The 23,711-nt window shown below is 40.2% G+C and overlaps 1 protein-coding gene across 1 annotated transcript; it reads right to left on the bottom strand.

Annotated features, from left to right (window-relative positions):
* Positions 1 to 2,858: 2,858 nt before the first annotated feature.
* On the bottom strand, positions 2,859 to 22,938 carry ext2 (exostosin glycosyltransferase 2). Its single transcript, XM_046033117.1, has 15 exons — positions 22,754 to 22,938; positions 21,977 to 22,319; positions 21,635 to 21,858; positions 20,534 to 20,623; positions 19,446 to 19,562; positions 18,996 to 19,191; positions 17,885 to 18,024; positions 17,696 to 17,789; positions 12,965 to 13,096; positions 9,535 to 9,724; positions 7,043 to 7,209; positions 6,335 to 6,478; positions 5,616 to 5,744; positions 4,834 to 4,916; positions 2,859 to 4,047 (listed from the first exon to the last, which is right to left on the bottom strand). The coding sequence occupies exons 2-15, from the start codon at positions 22,289 to 22,291 to the stop codon at positions 3,909 to 3,911; spliced, it is 2,160 nt and encodes a 719-aa protein (XP_045889073.1). The 5' UTR covers positions 22,292 to 22,319; positions 22,754 to 22,938; the 3' UTR covers positions 2,859 to 3,908.
* Positions 22,939 to 23,711: the final 773 nt, after the last annotated feature.

The following is a 23,711-nucleotide window of genomic DNA, read 5'->3' as shown; positions in this document are numbered from 1 at the left end:
ACAGGAAGAATCAAGGGGATTTCTGTAGGGATGGGTTTATGTTTCAGCTGAGGTACTTGCAAAGCCTTATCCAGCTGCCTCAAACTCCCAGATTCACTATGTTTCAGTTATTTTTTGGGGATTTGATTACTTACAAACTTGTTTGGGAATTTTTTGTGCAATTTTACTTGGGTCCTGCATTATCTTTTGCTCTAAGACTGTAATTATTTTAAGTCACATCATGCTTACAAGGTGTAAAATCATGAATTAAGTGTTTAATCAAATAACTGCACAACAAACTAATTGACACACAGAAAACCTGGGATCAGGTAGCATATCGGTAAAGGTATACTGGTTGGTTTCTGGGTCTCTGGCAAAATATAGTGACACTGCTCTCTAGTAAGCTATGTGCACTCTCCATCCGGGGAACATGGACCCAACAGCAAATGTTAACCCCAAGCCTCTTAGCCTCATTAGTTTTTTTGGCATGATATCTGAGCAGGACCTGTGTTAATGAAACCACTAAGATGTCAGGCTAAAGCACCGTAAGGAATCATGTCCCCTGTCTCCACTCTCAGCCATTACTCCCTGTTTACTTCTATGTAGTTTGTGTCTCTTTGTGGAAAGAGAAGAGGAGGAGCAAGGTAGAAAAAACCAGAGATGATCCCAAAACATACGCTTTTATCCATATCTTCGAGTCATATAAATAGGTCAAATAGTAAACCTTGTTTTTCCCTGGATTCCTCCAGTTACAGAAATGGCATATGAGGTTTACCGATGAGGTTATGCATGTTCTTCCTTTGTTTCCAAAGCCCGATTTAGGCCTTAAGCATAACAAAGGTTCATGGTTTTGAAAAGCAAACCTGAGACCTTGTAGTGCACCTTCAGGCAGAGCAACCATTGCTAATTCTCTAAACCGAACCACATTCATTGTCCTTCTGGGCAGGTAAGAGAAGCGGGGAGCAGGCTATAACCTGTCAGCAGAGCAGAATGCCCCGGAGTACTCCAAATTACATCCAGTTTTACTCTCCGGCCCAAATCCAAGGCATATGCATAATCCTCCTCACTATAGCGTACATATCTCAAAACTGAGAGGGTCTCCTTGCAAATGCGGACATAGGGGCCCCCTGTACTCTAGCTGAGGGGTTGGATGGAGGACGAGCCGTGAGGGCGTCTGCTGTGTTCCGGTGTTCTGGGAAAAGGACAGTGCACACAGCTGCGCTCAGGGGGTAAATGCAAAACAAACATGCCTCACACATGCTTCCCCCTCAGCTGTCATGGCTCTGCTTTCAAAGATTCACCCCTCCTCTTCCTGACCCACCTCTATACACACATACACATTGCACTGCGCCTCTCCCTTTGCTCACTTCCACTGGCTCAAAGCTGCAGCCCCCCATCGCAGGGTCCGAGGCACAGCCGCACGGCCAACCCAGGAAGGCTTTTTAATTAACACTGAGCCATGTGGAGGCTGTGGACTGCAGTATTGTGTGTCAGGACAGACAGGGTTGTCTGTCTCCTAGTTGGTTTAGAGTAAAATGCTCCGCTCAGGTTTATACAATGCATACTCACTGTTTTCAACCTTCATTATTCATGGATTTACACAGCTCCAGTCAGTCTCCAAAACCTCCATGTCTTCCTTCTCTAAGAACGGCAGACATTGAATCCACCCCTTGAATTACTTGTCCTACAATCACATAAGGACTGTTGATTCCTTATTAAATAATGATCTTTTGAAAAAACCTCCTGAATGCCGCATAACTCCATCCCTCAGTTATGATGTCATCATCCACTTTTCTCATTTTCTAATACTACTGAAGTCAGGCAATCAGTATTGATAAATGTGTGTGCTGTTGCGTGCATGTACATTTTTGTGCATGCAAAATGGATTGAAGTGTTATAAGACTCTTGGAAATGTTACTAATTATATATTGTTTTACTTTGTGAGACAATTTATCAAGTATTGGAGTGTATGTTTTTTTTTCATTTGGTAGTACATGGTAAAATTGTCTTTCCAGAGTTGTGTTGTTTTTCTCGATATGTAATTCTTACAAGTTCCAAAAGTTCTTTTTTCAAGTATTTGTGGCTTCAAGCCGTCTTTTGAGTGTATGAATTTACTCATGCTTGTGCTACATTTTGTGTGATTAAAGTACAATAAGTTATTGCACTTCTATTCAGAAAAAGTTTGTCATTTAAGTTCTAAGGTATATAGGTTAAAACAACAAGACAATATATAAAGGGTAGAATTTCTAGCAAGACAATCATGTTGGTGGTTCCCTCAAGCACCAAATGTTATACACAATTTGAAACAACCGTTACCACACAGTGCAGAGAAAAATCCACTACTCTGTATAGTATTTAGAGGTCATTCAAATCACTACCAGTTTCAAGAAAAGCCTTTCAAGTCATCAGCTAAATGTAATGGTTGGCCACAACTTGTGAATAAGTTGTCTGCTGTTGTTAAAAAACACCAATGAATTTGCAGTGTCTTATTGCATTGCACCACACTGCCAAAATACTGTGTCATCCCTGTAGTCACATTCTGAAATCCCCATGCATTTCAGTCCCTTTGAAGGGACTCGAGTGCTGAAATGAGATCGCACAACCCGCAAGAGTATCACACTAATTGAAGTTGACAAAAATACGAACTGCGCCCTTTTGAACTGCTGACATTGAACAGGGTGGATTAGGCAGCGTATATTAACAACAGGTGACAGGCTGGAGGGAACAGTGGATCGTCAGTGTCACGTAGGGTCTGCTCTGGACGGTTTGAGGTTGGAGCAAAGACTGACATGAAAAAGGAAAACGTCTGTCTTTAACTTCTTCCCACCTCACTTACACAGACAGAAAAAAGAACATTAAAACTGCGACACACATTAGTGTGGTCTTTATCCTGTATTACAAAAATCATATATACACACTTAGATACACAAACTCAGTCAAAGAAATGAACAATTTCAATGACAATGAAAAGAAAAAGGGAAATAAAAATATCACAAGGCAATGTTAACATCTTATACACTGCACTGCTCTCAATGCCGTAATGTAAAAATTAGAGATGGGGCAAGTAGGGATGAAAAGGACAAAAAACACACAACAGATATAATGGAAAAATAAAAAAACAAAGCATTGCAACAGTTTATACACATCTGTTTTGAGAAGTGTCTATTATTCACTATACAGTATGTCTTTAAATGCATGGCGCACCGTGTTCACACACGTAACTCATCAAATGACTACTTACTCATCCTGAGCATTAGATTTATGGTCCAATCAGATTGTGTAAAAGACACCGTGAATATGTGACCACACTGTGTGTCATCACATTCAATTAACCATTAGATAAAGCCTACATAGATACATCATTGAATTATTTACTATATATCAAGTATATTAACCATTTATTTCTTATACAGAGCAGCTAAAAGAATCAGGTCCAAGAAAATCCTAATTGGAGCATCATAAATTATGACTATTGTACAGCACTGCTGCAAAATACAAATATATACACTGTATACACTGATTCCAGAGCAGCTGGAGCACAGAGTTTCCAACTCAAAAACAGTAACAGTAAGGGACCACAAGCCTCCAATCAGTCAGCCTGTACATCAAACATCAGAATCAGGGTGACCGTCCAATAGCATGAAACTTAAGTCCATGCATTAGTATTGTAAATGTCTGAAAATCTCTTTTACTTCTTACCAGATTTTCAGTGTCCTATATCATTCAAGACATTCACTTAATGTCCTGTGCAATTCTGCGTTTTAACATCAATTTAAAAATCTCAGCGAATGTCAATGTTAGACTTAGAGGTGACAGGAGCATGTACAAATTCAGTCTGAATATTGACTTCTGGATATAAAAGACGACATCGGTGACAAATCTTTAAGTGTCGAGGCTGTGACGAGGTCCAAACATCTGTTACATGCTGGTCAGAGGCTGCCGATGTTGGGGAAGCTCTTGAGCTTCTCTGGGAAGTCGTCTTTATAGAGCACAGGGTCTGCACGGTGTTCCACCACCTTCAGAGGCATTGTACCAAAAACTGATGCAAACTTGTTGATGCACTCGGATCTAGGGACGAAAACACAACTTGTTTACCTAAAAAGCTATAGGCTAATAACATGCATGTATTGAGCAGGTTCTGATTAGTAATATTCGTCAATGATGTATATAAACGCGGTCTATACCTTTTTCTTTCCTTTTAATTATTGTAAGGAATCAATCTTCCTTAAATAAGTAATTTTTTATTTCCACATTTTGCACGTTTATACATCTGTTTAGTGGTATGTAGAGGCTACATCCAGCCATTGATCTTGTGTGTTTATTTTTGCACAGCAAACAGAATTGGCCGGTTTAATATAATATGTATGTATATGTATGACTTTAATTAAATGAGTGCATCTAATCACCTGTTAAAAGTTACCGGAAATACTGAAAATAAATATACCATATTTCACTGCTACACGATTTTACAAGACACAGATTGGGTAAAATTGGGTTTCACCTAAATTTTATGTCAATGTGCTAAGGAAACCTTGAAATTATAGCATGTGTGAAACAAATGGTATTTAAAAAAAAAAAAAAATCAATTTGAACTTTTATAAGATTTTAATATGTTTTGTAATATTCCAAACAGAAAACTAATACATTCATGGATTTTTCGAAGATACAAACTATAAGAATATTCTACGACTGAAATTCTGCACAATACCAAGACAAAGCTGTGTAGATGTAACACGTGATGCAAAAATGCTTGAGTTAGAGACAAAAACAGACGTGGAAAATCTTTACGGTTTGTCCACAAAAATATTGTACTGAGCTCATTTCATCTAAAACTTCCAAAACAATGTGCCATACCTCTCCACCATGTGTGTCTGATCCAGGGACAGTCCATCAATGGCAGTACACTCAGGACACTTGAACTTTTTCCTGGGGGTTACCTAAACAGAAGCAGAACAAAGTCACACCAGTAATGTCAGCTCACGTCAACTGTTTGTTAAACCAGAGCAGCCCAGACAGAATCTAATAAACTGTCCAGTCTGATGAAATAAGTCTGTGACATCCTACAAGAACTTTTGTCAAACACAATAAGGGGAGAAAAATTGTCTGAATTCTCTTCAGTGGAGTTGGAGAGAGATAATGTATGGCGTTCCTCTGTCTAACCTCCATCACATCTACACCCCCAAAACAGGCCTGCAACCCAACGCTCTGACACACACCCGTGAATGTATGTGTGTATATAAGAAAATGAGAGACACAGAGAAGAAGACAGAAGCGGTTGGTTGGAGACGGCGGGTGTTTTGTGAAGGAACCTGTGGGAGATACGGTTGGAGGTGGGAGCGCGGGTGAAGGCGTAGGGGAAGTGTGTGGCTTGTGATTTGATGGCAGGGTGTGCTTGAGCCCTGGTGAGCTTAGGAAAACATACTCAGAGGGGGAGTGCCAGTGAGTGACACCCAGATAAGGGAGGTTAAGGCCGGGCTTTAGCTCGGGCCCCTGCACCTGGGCACAGTCAGTGTGATAGGGAGGGGGAGAGGCAGTGAAGCCGACGGGTGAGAGCTGATCAAACCCAGAGATCAGACTGTCAGCCTTCAGCCCCTGTAAGCTTAAAGCATCCAGGCCAGTCAGAGCTATGTATGTACCTTTATGGGGGCTTTGCCTGTGATGTTAGCCACCAGGAAGTTCATGGCAATATCTTCACAGTTCATGTGAGCATCCACCCAGTTCTTGATGTCTCCTGGCATCTTGTATGTGTACAAATAGTTGAAGTACTGGAAAGGAAAGAGATTCACAACAACAAATGCTTACTAGGTGCCACATTATTTATATATATACACATATACATACATATATATATATATATATACACATATACATACATATATATATATATATATACACATATACATACATATATATATATATATATATATATATATATATATATATATATATATATATATATATATATATATATACACACACACACACATATACACACACACTGCAGATTCATTGCGTAAAATAATGCCATCACATAGTGATCCAAGAGTGTGTAGGAGGAATCGCTGCACTAGAATTTGCTTTGAACTTAAGTGAGTGTGTGAGCTTTTAAGTAGAAGTGAGATAACCTCACCCTACATATGACACTCTGCTCATCTATCACTGTAATCTTCTTGCCTGAAAGACAACACATACCCAAAACAGAGGTCAAATGGAAATTATCTAATCCTTTCTGCACATGTCACTTCCTTCTCGAAATCCATTCTGTGTGCGTCATTACTAAGCAACAGTTCTAACATCCACCAGCAGCTCTAAGTTGCCAAAACTCCTTGATTTCAGCCAGGCTTTCCCAAGTCACCTTGTGGTAGAAGGCGGCTCCTGTTAGAACCATGGAGACCTCGTTGGTCCACTCAGACTCATACTTCCACTTCCCCATTTCATGGTCCCAGAGGTGCAGCCGGCCAGGGTAGCCGACCAGCCTGTCTGGAAACTCCCTCCATACCTGCAGCAGGACAGAAGACAGACTTTCAGACAGTTTCAGGAGAATTGAACTAAGGTGAGAACTGACGGATTACACTAAAAGATGAATGATTAGGAGGCATTTTCAGAGAGAGGTATCTTTATGGTTGGCTGAATGTCTCTGGTTTGACACCAGCAGCCAGTCTGATCCTTCTACTGCAAGCAAGAAACACCGTCATCTAGTCAGACAGACAGCTCCTCTATCCTGCCTGCAATTCCATGTAATTATCCTTAAACTGAGCACAATTTTATTAAATGGCTTCTAAATGGATTCAGGTGAGTGCACAGGGCTAAGTAGGGCCGGGCAGGTATGTGGGCATGGAAAGCATCAGCTCTAGACCTGTCATCATTCTTCACACATCAAACACATTCAGCAGGCAGTCAGTGGAGAATGAGACTGTAATCTCTCTGAATGACTTTAAACTCCAAGATCAACTTGAAATGGTTCCCTGCAATACCTGTCATCAGAGGAAGGATGGGGAAAGTATGTCAAGGTTAAGGGGTGTTTTTTTTTGTTTTTTTTTAAATATGGAGGCCTTTTTCTCACCTCGTAACCAAACTGCAGCTCATCTGATGTCAGCATGATGATGTCATCATCGATGGCTAGCACAGCTTCTGTCTCGATCTCGTCGTAGGGGAAGAAGCGGTTGCTCAGCTTGTTCTCTTTGGTTCGCACGACTTTGAGGGGAACACCAATCTTTGGCCAAAGAGACTCTGCAGGGAAAACAATACAATAATAGCAATAGTTTCTAGTTGTCCCAACATAGTTACAGGGCTGATACAATTCAGTCGATTAATCAGTTGACAACAATTTTGATAACTAATAATAAATAATAAAGATAAACTGGCCAGAATTGGCTGGTTAAAGCTTTTTAAAATGTGAAAATGTGCTGTTTTTTCTTATTTTTCTTATACGACAGTAAGTTGACTCTCTTTGGATTTTGGAAAGTCAGTTGTACAAAAAAGAGCTATTTGAAGGCGTCACCTTGTAATGGGCATTTTTCACACATTTTTCATTAACCAAACAATTAATCAGCTCATGAATTAATTGAAAATAATAGTTAGCGGCAGCTCTACAGAGATACATATATAGTGTGTGACACTATAATACACTTTTTTCTTTAGTGGTTGATAAATATAAATATGGCCACTATCAGTGTTTTAAGATGGTTGAGGAATCATGATGTCATTTACCACTGACAGAGATATTTGAAGTCTGTCTTGGCAGTGAAAAACAGCGCCCTGGGAGTTTAACTTCCCTCACTGACTTGTATCGCTACGCTAACCTCAAGCACGTGCAAATCTAACCACACTGCGATTCTTCACGAGGGAGCGTTTCAAAGATCTTGGGCAGTGTCCATGGCACGGACTGTGGCACAGACAGATCACACAGAATGTGTCCCCTCATTAATGGGGTAACTGGGGCCTGGCAGCCCATAAGAAGAGCTCCGAGTCCACTGAACCACGTCTGTCAAAAGCTATTGTCAGGAAAAGTGCTATGTTGAATGCCCAGACTTTCTTCTTTCACTCTGTCCATGTTGCTGTCATCCCTTCTTTTATATCCAAGCTTGGAAAGTAGGAGTGAGGGAATTATGGGCTATTATCTGAATTTTAAAACTTTAGCCACACCTTGGCATGGGTCAAAAATGCAGCTTCTGTTAATTCTTCTGTGATTTCTAAAACTGTAAAGACTAAATCTCCTGTTCTGAAGAATAAGCAATCGCTTTTTTTGCATGCCTTCTGCCTTTATTGTAGCTTTCTATACCAAGAGATTATTTATTAGAACAGACACAAACAGTGAAAGCAGGTCAAGATAATTTGATAAACATAATGTCATTTAAGTCTGTCACAAAGCTGATCTCCAAACCCACAAAAACACAATAATGCTACCTTGTGCTTTGTCAGCATCTTCTAAAAAAAACACTGGAGGAAGCAAAACCAGGAGTCTGTAAACACATCAGATCAAGGCTCGGTGTGAATGGGGAAGAAATCTGCCTTCATATTGGATTGAGCCCTGTAAGTCTGACCCGTCAATGGCCCCTTGTTAATTCTAATGGGTCACAAAGCTCCAGCCAGGCGCCGTTGATGCCTCTAATGAAAAGGCAACTCACAGCCACGAGGGAGCACTTCAAAGTCCTCTCATTACTTCATTACATTAGCTAACTCTTACAGCAGCAGGACCGATTTAATTCCTGGTCCAGAACAGTCTGAGCTAAGCCCTCAGTAGGTTAAGGCACGATTAACTGTTGTGTACTTAATTGACATATTAAGGCAAATAATTAGAGTGCAAGGTGCAATAAATAACAACTAATAAGAGATTACTGTGACACATCTCTGATGGACTACAACTAATGATGTAGTGTAATGAAAGACAAAAAAAACAGGGACAGACATGTAACAATAAAACTGCAAGTTAAACAGAGCACTACTGGTCAGTCACTACTGAAACCTACTGATGGCTTTTATTGGTACAAGTACATTAAGTGTATGCGCAGAGAACTGAGTATTAAGTAGTAACATCTCAATTGGCCGGCTTTCACTTATTACTCTTTTATGTTTGAGGACTACATGTGTTAATGAAAAAAGGTAACACCTGCACGTAAAGTTTCCTCCATGCCATAAAAGTTTATTAATTGTCCCGTCAGGATGTTTGAAAAATGAAAACCACACCCATATTATTACAACATGCACACCAATAGGCTGATAAGCTCTATGATGGCAGTTATGGTTAACCATCCAAACCACCCAGGGTGATAAACGGTAAGTTTGCAGGTGTTACATTTTTTTCATTGGTCTAAATTGGCTAAACCGATCAGTTGGGGAGGTGCGCCATAGAGTTAGGGGCCACCATGTTTATTTCAATGAGTGTAAACTCAATATTAGAAAACACCTCTGCAAAAAACAATTTGGCAGAATGACAAACTATTGTTTTTTGGCTAGTTAGTTTAGTTTTACCAATTAAACTGGCAACTCAGTGTATATACACAACATATATATCTTTAAGAAGGCTGCATGAACTTTCTTATTTTATATACGCACCTTCAGGAGGACTCTTGTTCTGGTTATTCCACACCACCAACAGCTTAGCCAAGCTAGGCACCTTGGAGATTTCTGTGATGACCCGGAAAAGACTCTCAACGCGATCATAGGTCAGCACCACTGCTGTGAACCCAGGGGCCCTTGGCGGGATGAGTGGCAAGAACAGAGGGCTGTTCACACTGGACCATTTCTACACAAGACAGGAAAACAAAGAAAAACGTAGGCTGTTTAGGTTGCAAACATATTTAGTCATTTCTTGTTTTTCATTTCCATGGAAAGCTACTGTAGATCTAGTCTCATGTCTTCAGTGTCAACCTTGTCTGTCATGTTTTCCATGATTTAATACACTATAATAGTGCTTTACTGGACAGTGAGGTCACCTGCAGTAATTTCCAGTTGATGGTTTTTATTATGGAGCACGAATCATCCAATAATGTCTCTCAGGGGGCTAACAGAGTGCCAAAAGCTTCAAGTCAGAAAGTGAACCCTGTAGAAGCAGCAGTACAGAAGGATAGGTAAGACCAGAAAGGATTTTGCAAACAAGACAGTTGGCTACCCTGTTGTGATGCTATTTTGACGGGTCTTCATGGATATAGGAGAAAGGGTGGGACAGAAAGAGGAGGGGTGGAAGTCAAAGAGTGGAAAGCCAGGTAGTAAATTTGGGCCTTCTATCGTCACTGTGGAACTTGGCTTTGCTATCATCGCTCCCCTTTAAAATGGCTTGTAAACCACGGATCCTGACTCCAGCTTAGATCAAGTGACACTGTTAAAGAAGCAACAGGAGAGTTTTCTTATGGTATGTGTGCTAAACTTTCAAAGTTACAAAAAACCCTGGGACGCCAAACACAACGAGTGTCTACTAAGGTTGTTTTCTCAACTGAATTAAAAAGACAACCTATATCTTTCATTTACAAGCATGTGCTACTACAGCACTGACAAAACCCAACTTCATCAAAGGCTCCAAAAATGTTCCACTCTACCCTGGTTACAGTGACAATCAGTCTGTGAGGGGCAAAGAGAGCACGTCTAACGCAGTAAATCTGTGGGCTTCTTGAAGTACATATAAACCCCGTTTCTCCTCTGGTCCCAGGTGGCCACACATTGATTATGTGGCTCCTTCTACAGCATCAACAGAAGTCTGTCAACAGAGACACAGCCACTGCCTTTAACACAACATCAGTCACTCCTCCACCAATAAAAAATCCACTTTATTGGAAAGTGGAAACTTCCTTGTGGTCATTCTCACATTGTCAAACCCGCCGAGGGGGAAATAATTAAACTAACACATATACGCACCACAGATGCATTAAAAACAGAATGAAAGAGGCAGAGACCACTTAAGTCATTTGTCAAACAGAATAAATTAGATGAAAAGAAAAGCAGAGCTCAAAATATCTCCAGCAGTTCTGAAAAGGAGTTGATGTGTTTTTCTTTTATACTTTAGATTTAAAAATAATCTTATTTGGTTATTTGATCTGCTTTGAGAAAAGATCCTTGAAGACTCAAAAAAAGGTACATAGATTAAGTGCAAGATAATATAAAGAACTGCCAAGTATGCCTTAATCTTTCTATCCTATCTGTTAACCTGTAGAATCATCATAGAAACATTTTGATATCATCAACTTAAACAGCTTACATAAGTATTGCTAATATACACAGATTAAGAGGCACAGTAGTGGTAGATTAAATCTAATCTTTCAATATTTTGCTGAATAATACAAATAATAAAGTTGCAACACAAGATACTTGATAATTTTAGAATTTATTAATATTATGACAATACTATGTTCTTGTGTTGTTTTATTTATTTTTACTATTTTGGCTCTATTTTGGGGAACTGGTTTTCAAAAGAAAACGACCCAGGGGTTGACTTCCAGTTTTAAAGATGTTGAATGTGGGTGAACATTGCAAGACTCTTTTTAGACTCTAATTTATACCTGTGAAGGATTAGGTTTAATACAGAGTTTAAGTAATGGATAAAGACTGTACTTTAACTTTTAAACATGATAGTGATCAAATACAACTCGCACATGCCCAGGTGCCAATCACTACAAAAATGTTTTAAATTCAAATTTAAAAGTCTGGAGATGTCGAAATTCTTGTAACCTATAAACCTTACAATGCCACTACCTAACGACTCTCACACAAAATGCAGCCTGTCCCTTATTCTGAAACCCCCTTCCAAAAGGCACCAGCAATCCTGGGAAATGTGCTTTCAATTACCAGCCTGAAGACTACAGGAGGAGAGGGGGGAAAATGTCTGCCTGATTTATTTGGTGCTCTGTGCAAGTTCTTCTCACCAACCGTTCACTGAATCCATCGACAAAACACTTCATCTCCCATCTCTGGCAGGAATGGCCAAAGGTCTGTACCCTGACACAATTAACCTGCTCTGGGTCTGGACAAACCTTGAGACATGAGTGATACTGATAGAGTGGACTGGGAGTTGGACACTCTGACTAAACATTTTGACATAAGTGGGCAATGTCAAGTGTAACTGCTGATTAACAAGCTAGCTGCTCAAAGGAAAACAGGCAACCCATGGTCAAGAGTGAGCAGCTGCAGTGAACCTATTAGCAGAGCTTAAATGACAAACATCAGAAAACAAGCGCCACTTGTTTACACCAACACAACCCGATTGTGACTGCCACCTCTCTAATCCACGCATTTCAGTGGATCTGCTTATACTGGGGTTCTTGTAGACATCTGAAAGATGCAGACGCTCACATGCAAATGTCTCTACCCCACGGGCTGAGGATGGACAGACACTACATCAGACCGGGCTGATTAACAACTCCTGAGAGATGGTCGCTCAGCCAAGCTGTCTGCAGCCACAAACTCCCACAACCACAGGGAAGCTAAACACACACACCATTCTTCACATCCAGCGTACTCACTACAAACACAATGACTCAGACATGCAGGAACTTATTTTTCACCACAACGGAGGCATCCTCCTAGCGCAGAACTGCTGACACAAACTGGCTGCCTCGGAGCAAGCTGGGTGAATACCAAACTGTTCAGCACTGCATGTGTGGCGCTTCAGAAAGTGGGGAGGCATCTACTGTCACTCTCCCACAGAGGATTCGATTTACAAGGCACAGGAGAGTGGGGAAGTTTATGTGGCACTGTGAGCGTCTGTACGGTCAAAGCTCTATTCTGGATGGCAGTCATTTAGATGTCTGCAACAAAAAGACTTCTAGAAATACAACTGAGCGGCTCAGCACAGCAGAGCACACAGACTGTATAGATTATGTAGCTGTATGCTGCAAGAGAACAGCCTTCAGGGTATAGCTAAATATACTTCAGAACGACAACAATGGAAGGTTAGGACACAATCATAATAAATTTACAATGATCTTGCTCAATGGCCAAAAGTTACAAATAACTGCAAAATGCACATTAACATAAAGTCTGCACAATTACATACCACCACAGGTGGATTGTTCCACTGCTCGTAAGTGCGTGCAGCATATGGGTAGATGCGGTCATTGATGATCTGGAGTGTTGTCAAGCCGATAGCCTTCATGGAGCTGAAGTAGGCCTCCCAGAACCAGCGTGCCTACAGACAAATGGAACAGACTTCTTTAAATGCACCTATAAAAACAAAAATTGGCTAAAAAGAGCAAACACAAAACATGCTTTGAGGATCAGCACTGCATATTTAACAAAATGTATAGTAAGCAAACATGCTTTTTCTATTAACTTTACAGAGATATTCACAGAACTGATCAAAACAGGTGATTACATGGACAACAATAATTGATCTTGAATAAGGTAGTATTTCATAAACTGTTGTTGAATAAGGTAGTATTTCATAAACTGTTGGCATTTGTTATTGCTTATAAAACAGTTTTTGTATTATTATTATTACATTTATTACATGGCCATTACATGACAGAAGATAAGACCAGTGTGAAGTCATGACTGTAAAATCAAGGTTATCCCCCTGCGGTCCATTTTGCAGCCCTCTCCCAGCCTCTCTTGACCTTCAGCAACTCTTCTTCTGAAGCGCTCTAAAAATCTCTTTTGACTGTGTCTGTTTTACTTCAACAGATCTCTGATGTGAAAAGCAGAATTTAATGATAACTGAATTCTTAACCCATAACTTAATGTTATCACATCGGCTGCTGGAATACTCAGCCCTCATTCACATCTCACGTCACGTAGTTCTTTCAGTCAAGACCGTAAAGATGAAAAAGAATCTGTACACTGAATTCTTTTATTCACACAGTTCAGGCTCTGACAGTGTGATGGTTAAGATGCCGAAAAGAAGAAATCTGAAAAGAAATCAACGCAAATGAACCTGATTTGTCCAGAATTGATCAATAGTAGTATTAGTGGTATGGACCATGATGTGTGTCTCTCTTTGCCTCCAACATCAAGGAACAGCTCAGAGGCGAGAGAACCTTATAAGAGTTAATGAAGCTTCAAACAACACCATCTCCTGCCAGGAGGCACTGTGTCACCCGACTCCAGCCCCCAGCTCCTCAATGACCCACAGTTCCAGGGTAAGAGGATGTGAATTGAATGTGAGTGTTTAAAGCACTAAGCTGTATTTCTATCTGGTCCTCCTATTGCAATGCACCAGTGTGTATTATTGGCGTGCCACGACAGTCCTTAGCGGCACGTTAATTATCTTGCCATTGCCTAAAACCCATGTAGAATGGGACAACGCATTGGAGATGTACAACATAAAAGCTGTGTTTATTTTTTATAGAGGGGGTGAGGAGAATCCAAAAAGACCTTCTAATCTCAGGGGGGAATCCCAATGGCTCATAAATCAGCCAGTGATGAAAGTTTCTTTTCTGACCGGGAAGAGGCAGAAAGCAAACTGTGTTGGCCCGAGGGCCCGTCCCACCACCCTCCACCCTCTCCCAGCGCCTGCAGGAATTTTTATGAGAAGAGAGAGCGTTCTAAGAGAGGAAGAGAACCCCTTACTCTATCTTACACTTGCAGCATCTAGCCTACAGTCTAAACTTTGTTCCCATTTGTTCTACTCATGTGTAGCAGTACAAATACAGCAACTCAGTCTATGAGCTAAGTAAAATGTATTTCACAACACTAAGAAAATTATGTGTAATGTAAATTTTATAAAAATATAAGTCTGCTGCAAATATTGTAAAATAATGCAAACACTGTGTCATCCCATGCAAAAACGCTTGGTTAAAACCAAATAATCTTCTCATTTCCATCTCATTAAGAACAGCTCCCATTCTTTTGTGTAATATAGTTAAAATACAGGTCAAAACAGATGATCAGAAAAGGTTTTGATTACAGTGGTCTGCATCAATTTGTTGAACTTGAAGTTGCCGAACAGATGACTCAACCTATGGACCAAAAATGGTAGCCAGTGAGCGTGGACAGAACCAGGCAATCATTAGTGTTTTTGACATAATCAAAAGCAGCAGTGAAACCAAGTCCGTTTCAATCATTTGAGCTGCTCACGGGAATATTGTTTTTCCTCAAGATTTATTGGCACTTTACTTTTAACTGTGATCAAAACATTTCCACACACATACACACAACTTGTTCTAATGATGACCTGGTCTCTCAGGTGTAAATCAGTCCCTGAATGGCTAAAATAAAAACTAGTAGGACTTTGGGTCTTGCATGACTTAAGACCACTGCTTTAGCAGCAGGTTTCATGTGGGATTATACTGTCTTGGCGCTAGTGTGCCCCATGGTTTTCTGGATTACAGACTACCCCACTGACAGACCACAGTTTGTGGATCAAAACATTCGGCAGAGCAACAGAGGCACACCATGAGACTGTACTCGTCCGTTTCCCCTGTACACTTTAGATTTCATATTTATCTTCGGGCTGTAATGTTCTGATAACTCCTGCATTTGTGAAGGTAAGGAAAGAATAGGAATCTGGTGGAGGACCTCGGTTGATAGTTCAAGGAGATCAAATCTGAAACTCTATATTGTTAAGATTAAGGAGCTGTTATTACATTTTTGACAGACCAAAAACCAACTGACACCTGTCATCATCCTGGCTGACTGTTCAGCTCTGCATGAGGGCATACGTGTAATAAAGAAGACTGGTTTGAGGAGAAACAGACAGCATATAAGGGAGAGGAGACCGAGTTGACATATTCTATCAATCAGCTGCAGCCAGTGTAGTGTTCTGCACAGTGTAGTGCTACAGAGGCTTCACAGACTGTATACAGTGCACAAGAGGCTAAAGACAAGTAGGATTAAAAGAAAAGGCTGGTATTCAGATTGAAGCTCAGTACACAGGCAATAGTAGGGGAAAGGATGTGGAGTAAGTGGAACTTCATCTTGGGAAATAACTCCCTCCCTGCCACCTTGTTTTAACTCTAATTTTAATATCAGAATTGATTTGGCTGTGCTAATCTAATAAAAAGTCTGTAGTGTGTACGAGTCCTATTTTGAGGGTATGACCCAAACGAGACTCATGGAAGTCAGAAATCAAACATGGGCCCAGCGGTCTCATCTTGCAGCTGTTTAGTATGTAGCCTTTTAAAATGGGACCTAAATGAGTGCTATTACATCATCTCAAATTTGAAAATGAGTTCTGCTGTCTGAACCCAGTCTGCTGACTACTGATGGAAGCTCAACAGTAACCTATAACAATTTGACCTGGTCTCTAATAACACTTGCTCTTTAGTTAACCAAACATTCTGTCCCTGCAGGATGAACTGAAAACACTTGCTCATTATGGAGATGTTACTACTGTAACTATCAATGTTTGTGTGAAATAAAAACACACTCGACCTGCTAAAACTAATTTGAGGACTTTATTTCTACCCAAAGAAGCTTACATTTCTTAGCTTTTTTTAAATCTCCCTACCAAACAAAAACACTTTCTCACCAATGACTTTTTGGAGCAGCTAACATCACAGGTATTTATTTGGCCTGACAAAACTGTAAACTTTACTAAATAAAAACTAAATAAAAGTATAATATAAGTGGTAGACTACATGGTATTTCCTTTGAGGGTAAGTATGCATTGTCTACACCTACTTTTACATTCGTAAGCACAACATTATGGGCACAACAGCCCATAATGGAACATAGAGAGACACTCAAATCAAAGGCTGCTGAGCCCTCTGCTGGCAAAACTAATTAAATACATCAGCTCGATCAGTAAGATCTTCAAAGCCTAGACCTGGATTCAACAGAAACTTGTGCTTGCTGTGCTCTGGTAAGATTTAGGTTAATTAGTTGAAAGAAGAGAATAATGTGACACTGACCATCATTCCACACTGATCATTCCCCATGCGACTGAAATTAACCTCCAAACTATTATCTTTCAACTTGCACCTTCAAAGCCTCCTCTCAATTCTACTTGTTAAATTCTACCTCATGTGAAACATGATAGGACAGCACACTGATGCTTTATGTGTGGGTTTAGAGTGTCACCAGCACCACAAACAAATACTATATAGCAGTACTCTTATTTTCCCCAAATACATAATAAAATAACTTGTCATGACAGGTCTCACATGACGTACAGCCAATTCAATCCATCTGTAGTCCATCATATTAGGCAGAAGGGTACTGTGATAATGTACTGTCAGTGGATAACAATATTTAATAGTCTACCAAGTTAGCTGCTATACACAGCAGAAACCCCACCTCACAAGCCATGTTTTTGAGCTCGTCTGGTGTAATCCTACCCCAAGCCCGTCTCAGAGCCCTCGGCCTAAAATGTTTGGCCAGGGTAATTGGTAAATGGACCAGAGTTGATACAAGGGAATGAGGAGCAGCTGAACTGGTGCACTTCTCTCGTAGCCGCTTTCACTTTTGTTTATTGTGGCTCAATGCAGATATCAAATGGAAAGAGAGAGAGAGCCGTCTCCCGTGCATTTTACTCAAGCTAAAAATCAACATAGTTGAGTCTTCTGAAAGCTTTCTAAAATCTAGACTGGGCAAAGGAGCAAATTCAAACTTACAAAAGTGACAGTGGGATCCAAATTTCTGTCTTTCACATACAACTTTTCAGCTTCCATAGACCTGATTGGTTGCTTGCTTGCGGTACAGGCACATGTCAGACATGAAATGCAAGTGCTTTAACCCTACTAACAGCTCCTCTGATCTCTCAGTTCTCAATCTGCAACTACATGTAAGGCACTTTCAATAAGTTTTGCTTAGAGGTGTTTTCTCTTCAGTTAGAGATTGTAACTGTTACCTGTCTCTGCATCTCTTCAACTTGTCTGTGAGGAATACTCTTTAGGATGGTGTACATCTCTGATAGCTTCTCCTCTGGAATAACCACAGATGCCCTGTACAGAAACAGAAACATTAAATTAGAGGACTGAAATTGTCTAACTGTAAAACCATTTACTTGGTTTTCAGCTGTTCAGTGACTTAGGCACACCTTTTCCAGTCAAGTACTTCAGAGAATGGCAGAATGTAGGAGTCAGCAAGGATGACAGGGACGCAGCCAGCCTGTAGTACATCACTGAGGGCAGCCTGACCCAATCGTGCCCCCCGCAGAACCACACAGAATGAAGACTCCTGTAGAAACACATTGGGAGTTAAAAGTAACTAAGACCAGGCTCTACTGACCCATGTACACTGCTAGAGACGTCTTCAAGAACATTATAGGAATTTTAACTGCCTTTTGACCACATTCACAAAGTTCCAGTTTTAGTTCCCCAAAACGTTCCTGCTCCCAAGAACTTTTTCATAGTTCTAAGAACAGTTGAAGGGACCTTGAGCGACACAAGTGTACAGTGATTGTTCCAGACTTAAGTGTATGTTGATTACCACAAAACTAATTATAAGTTATAGCTGTTGTTGTTGTTGTATGTCACACAGAAGTGACGTTGCTATACCTGGTTGCTGGTTTGGTCTGTTCACTTGCACAGACTTTACTCGGTTAAAAACATGGTAGCCTATGACATAGCATGGACCAGGTAAAGCAGCAGAGAGAACACTGAGTGCAGACGTTGGTTTCGCTTGTTTAATAAGCTGCGTCATTAACAAGCCCACAAGCGGCTCACCTGCTGCCATGATTATGGATCGCGGGTGGAAACATACGGAAAAAAGACGAGTTCTTCTTTTAGGAAACTTTATAAAACGTACTGCTGATGGAAAAAGTGGAGTAGACGGGCAAGGGGGGAGACGGAGATAGAGGCGGGGCAAGCCGGTGTGTTTAACTGAAGTGTAGGCCTCTTGTGTGGGGAGTGTGGGGAGAAGAGAATTCCGAGGAAGGTGCAAAGCATATTTAAAATTTATAATAATAATAATAATAATAATAATAATAATAATGTTTGTGGTGATTAAAACCTGCTTTCACATGGCATTTTTTTTTTTTGCCAGGGGGCGGGGTTTTACAATCGCAATGCTTGCTCAACCATCGACCACCTGTCAGCCATCGCAGATGGACAATGGCATCTTCTATCGGTCCAAACCCTAAAGGATAGTGCATCTTGATAATCTTCATCTTTGCAATAACTGGTTTTTAATGTAGTTGTGCTCCCCACCTGCAGGATCTGTGGGTAGTCGTACACCTGCCCCTTGTAGCAGCGTTTTCGTGCAGAGGCGGCACCCTGGGAGAGGTTGCTACACTTGTCCAGGAGGAGCAGTGCTTCTCCGTTTTCTTCCTTCAAGCGCTCCAGTTCAGCACGGTACTCTCGGTGGATGGCAGTTTGAGAAGACAGAATAAAGTAGCGCCGTGGCCTGGAGGAATGAAGTTATCAAGCCGTACTTTATTATTTTATTATTATTATGGCTGGCTATAAATATTGCTTGATCAAGGTTAGCCTAAATAGTGTTGATAAACCACAAAGAAATATCACACATCATTATGTTCCCTTGGAGCACAGTCTGTAGACAAGTTGCTGATGGATAAATTAGGTAAAGTGACTATAATTTGGTCATGATGTTAGATACTCAAACAAGATAACGAGAGTTAATGTGTAAGATGTTCTCACCCAGGCTGTCTCTCAGGGAGCTCAACATCTGCAGAAAGGGGGCTGTAAACTGGGATGCTGACATCATAACCTTGTCTGTAGGTCCATGTAGAGAAACCACCTCCAGCCAGCAGTGTTCTGAAAAAAAACCCCAGGATTGTAACAATGCATCGACACGCATGGGGATTGCAACGGACTTCTGTCTGCTACAGGAAGATTCTTTAAAACACAAAATAATTTATTTGTTATTTTGGGTGCAACCAACAATACTAAAGTGAGACATGAAATGACATCAATCAAGGCTTAGTGCCCTGGTTAATAGATCCCATATAGTCAACTAGGTGACAAAATGCATTTTGGATTCTGATGTATTCTCACGCAAAGTGGACATAAAGAGGAAACACACCGTCAGTCACACACACACCTGGTTCTGATGAGGCTCCATGCCAAATAGACTCCAGCTGGATGAGCCCAGGAAATTCCTTGCAGCTAAAGATAGTGTTCATTGTCTCAAGGCTGCATGTTCATAAACCCAACCTCTCCCATCCTCAACCATCACTCTAGCCAACAGGACATCTTGAGACATACAGCTCTTCGCTGGTAAATACAACCAGATTTGAAATGTCTTCTCAAGGCCTCTTACATAATATATGTTATCTCCCAAATGCTTGTAAATATCTCTTTCATCTTCATTTTACATTTTATACCTTGGAAATGAATGTCATCTGTCTTGGACACAGAATATACATAAAACAGAAAAATGATTTATCCTTTTTATTTGTACCTACAAGTGGCTGTGATTAATCCTGAAAACTGGATTCTTGACAACATAATTCTCTCCTGTCTGGTATTTCGAATACAGTTTGCAGTTTTAGATATGTTTTTAAGCTGTAGGTGTCCCAAATGACTGTAAATTGACTGTTTATCTAAATATGAGTGTTTTTGTTCTATATATTTTCATTCTGTTAATGTAGCCTGTTAACTACAAAGGAGCGAGCCATCTAATTAATTCCACTGCGTCATTGGTAATCTTAGGTTTCACAACGATCCACATTACAATTAACAAATTCTTAAATACTAAGATTGCTTCTAAGATGTATTGTAGCTACCTGTCTCTGGGCACATCCAAGGCTGTATTGTAGTCTGGGGGGCCTCCAGGTAACATGTTGAAAAGTAGGTGATTCATCCCTTTGTCCCATCTACCAAAACACACACAAGATTAATGTTGGAATGATTTAAGTTAATTAACAGGTTATTTAAACAACAGAAAATTAAATGATGGCAGCTTTGTTAATAAATTAATGTTTTAAGTAATGGGTATTCTTTGTATGGTCTTGTAAGGTTTTTCTATTCACTGTTTGTTATCTCTGACACTAGGATGTACATGATTAATAATTTTTTAATTCCATTTAAAAAAGAATTGTTAGTTTACACAATGTACATGGTTAAGTGACTGTAGATACATACTTCAGGGATTAAAAGCTACATTTGTGATTTAACACCACTGATAACACAGATATGAGAGCAATTTGAGAAAAAGGGGTTTATATAGAGCACTGGTTCCCATACTTTTTCAGCTTAACACCCGAAAGACAAATCTGGCGTCCCTGCAGGACTAAAAATTACAAAAATACATCTACATTTACAAACTACGGATAAAGGGCAAAACAAACCATGTATATAAAATGCATTTATGAATTGGTTTTTCGGGTATGCTCGATTTGGAAAGCCAGATTCACACAAGTATGTTGTGCCAAATTCAATCAACACATCTTGAAGGTTTCTTATTTGCAAAGAAAAAAAAAACAGTTTGAATTTTCCCAGATACAGCAAATGTTTCGTTTGGAGATACCTGTCCAGTTAATTCATTTTAAAACCAACCCCTCATTACTGAGCACTTCCCCACATATTACACATTGAAGAATCTATAAGCTCGTCCTTGTATTTTAGTTTAGACATGATAGGCTCGACACTGAGATCACAGGCATAAAAATTTTGTATGGATGTGGACAGAACATAAGGTTAGGGAAAAGAGAGAGAGAAAACTTCACACAGCATCTGAGCTGAACAGACCAGTGTAGCAAAAAAGAACGCTCATTCACATATTTACACTTCTGCCAACTGGTGAGTCAATACAAATGTGACCCATTTTGGGTCCCCAAGTCTGGGAAACATGGATATAGAGGAATGGGTCTAATGCAAATGTTTACCTGGGTAGCATTGCCAGAGCCTGGGCAGTCTCTCTGATTCGCAGGGAGTTCTGATTCAGCACATCAATAGATGGGATAAAAAGACAAGCTCTGGTGACGTCATCAGTGTAAAAGTCACTGTCAGAGATGGCGCTGAGCAGGTCATTGTATTCTCGAGACAGACCAGTGCTGCTGATGGGAACCCCCAGTTCATCCACAAACTTCTGCAGAGGGTAGATGTAGACCTACAGAGACAACCATTTCAACAAGAAATTTCAACAAGAAACACTGCAAAGATACTGCAGGAATACACTTAGTTGGTGTAAGCTCAGTGATGTGAGGGATGCTTTGAGAGACAGTTACCTTGATTCTGTTTTTAGGATTGTAGCCACATCTATACACATCAAAACAGGTGTGCATACGACAGCTGAGGTCACCCCTCTCAGGAATGGGACTCGAGACAGGCAGGCGGACCAGAGGGGCGTCGTGAACACTGCGTTTATCAAGGGTCCAGTCAGCTGCGGACTCAATGGAGTGGGGCCAGAACTGAAACATCCCGGTGGCAATTAGTCCCAGCAGCACCACCGAGAAAAGGGTGATGTAGTATATGCGGTGCTTGGTTTTCATCCGCGGGATAAGTGCAGGGCCCCGCGAGCTGTATTTCCCCGAGGCATACATGCCTGACAACTCTCTCTCCAACCAGCCACTGTTTTTTTAATGTAAAGAGTGCAAAGCATACGTTGTCCATTAAAACAGTCAGTCATCTGATTTCAATGTATGTGCTGTCAATGACACCTAACTATAGTTCATTATAACGATAACGGTCTTTCACTAGTAACGTTAAAGTTACTGGGCCAGCGTCAAAAAGCCAAAGTGTTGATTTTGACGCGAGGTAAAGATCCTACAAATTGTCTAGCTAACTGCTGATTTTCCAGGTGCACTGCCAGAATATCGATGAGAGTGATTATTGCATCAAAAATAAATAAAACTATGGATAACCGCAGCTAACGTAAGTTAGTAACGTTAGTTAGCTAAACCAGCTGTGTAAACATTCATGCTAAGTTGGCTTCCTAACGTCAGTTGGCATTATTAAACATTATAAAACGATTTGAAAAACCGTTATAGATATGTTTTACTCACCGAGATGTTTAACGAAACAGGGTTCGACAATTCGGTCTTAATTCATGGCTACGGTTAGAAAACAGTCTGCACTTCTTAACACAGCAATAATGCTAACCTAGCATCAAGCTAACATTAGCGCTCCAGGAAATCTTGCAGTCATTTTTCGGATGACATTCTTCTTTGTGCTTTTGTGACTCAGGAGTTAGATACTCTGCTTCCCCCTGGTGGGAGATACAGTACTACGTGTTTTACCCAGTCAATGGTTTTACCAGTGCACACTAATGTTGCTAATAGGCTTTACAAAAACATTTGGAATTGTATCGTGTAAATTATTAGATTTTTTTTAAGATCAAAGCTCACAAACTTACCTTTCTCAAAGCTTTCAAACAAATTTCACAGTCTTCCTCATTGGGCCTTGTTAACGTTACATTTTTGTCAATGTTTCTGACAAAAATTTTGAGGGGTTTAAAATTGACTGATCAAGTGTGGCACTAACATATTTTTATTTCAAAATAATGGATAACTACCTTTGAGGTGAAGCATCTGGTTTTAAGGGGGTCAATTATAAAATCTTTCCCTGTGATATGTTATTAGAAAGTCTGCAGTATTACTACATCACGTAGTACTGGTGCCATTTACTCTATGCTGTAAGTAAGTCAATTGAGTAAATTATAATTAAAGTTACTTATTGTTTAATTTAAAAAAGTAAAAGTTTTGACTGATCTGCTCTGTCTTGACTAGGGCAGTAATCACAGATTTCACAAACAGCTTACTGTTGGTCACACAGTAATTAAAAGCAATATTTTTCTATACATAAATAGATAAAAAAAAATACACATTAACAAATGCCCACATGCTATTGTGAGTTATTAATGTTTATTTTCTTATGTTGTACATTTTCCTAGTAAATGTTTTTCTCTGTTCTGTTACCTCAGTAAATACTTCATGAGACAGGTACAAGGTGCGTCATTGGTGT

This window comes from Micropterus dolomieu, linkage group LG20 (assembly GCF_021292245.1).
Source record: "Micropterus dolomieu isolate WLL.071019.BEF.003 ecotype Adirondacks linkage group LG20, ASM2129224v1, whole genome shotgun sequence".
NCBI classification, from domain to species: Eukaryota; Metazoa; Chordata; class Actinopteri; order Centrarchiformes; family Centrarchidae; genus Micropterus; species Micropterus dolomieu.
This window is presented reverse-complemented; position numbering and strand designations above follow the sequence as displayed.

Excerpts from the sequence above, each read along its gene's own strand:
- ext2 (XM_046033117.1), bottom strand. The coding sequence starts at position 22,291 with ATGTATGCCTCGGGGAAATACAGCTCGCGGGGCCCTGCACTTATCCCG. Across the intron at positions 19,192-19,445 it reads CTCCCTGAGAGACAGCCTGG|GCCACGGCGCTACTTTATTC; the intron begins GTGAGAACATCT and ends TCATTCCTCCAG. Across the intron at positions 17,790-17,884 it reads GAAGTACTTGACTGGAAAAG|GGCATCTGTGGTTATTCCAG; the intron begins GTGTGCCTAAGT and ends GTTTCTGTACAG.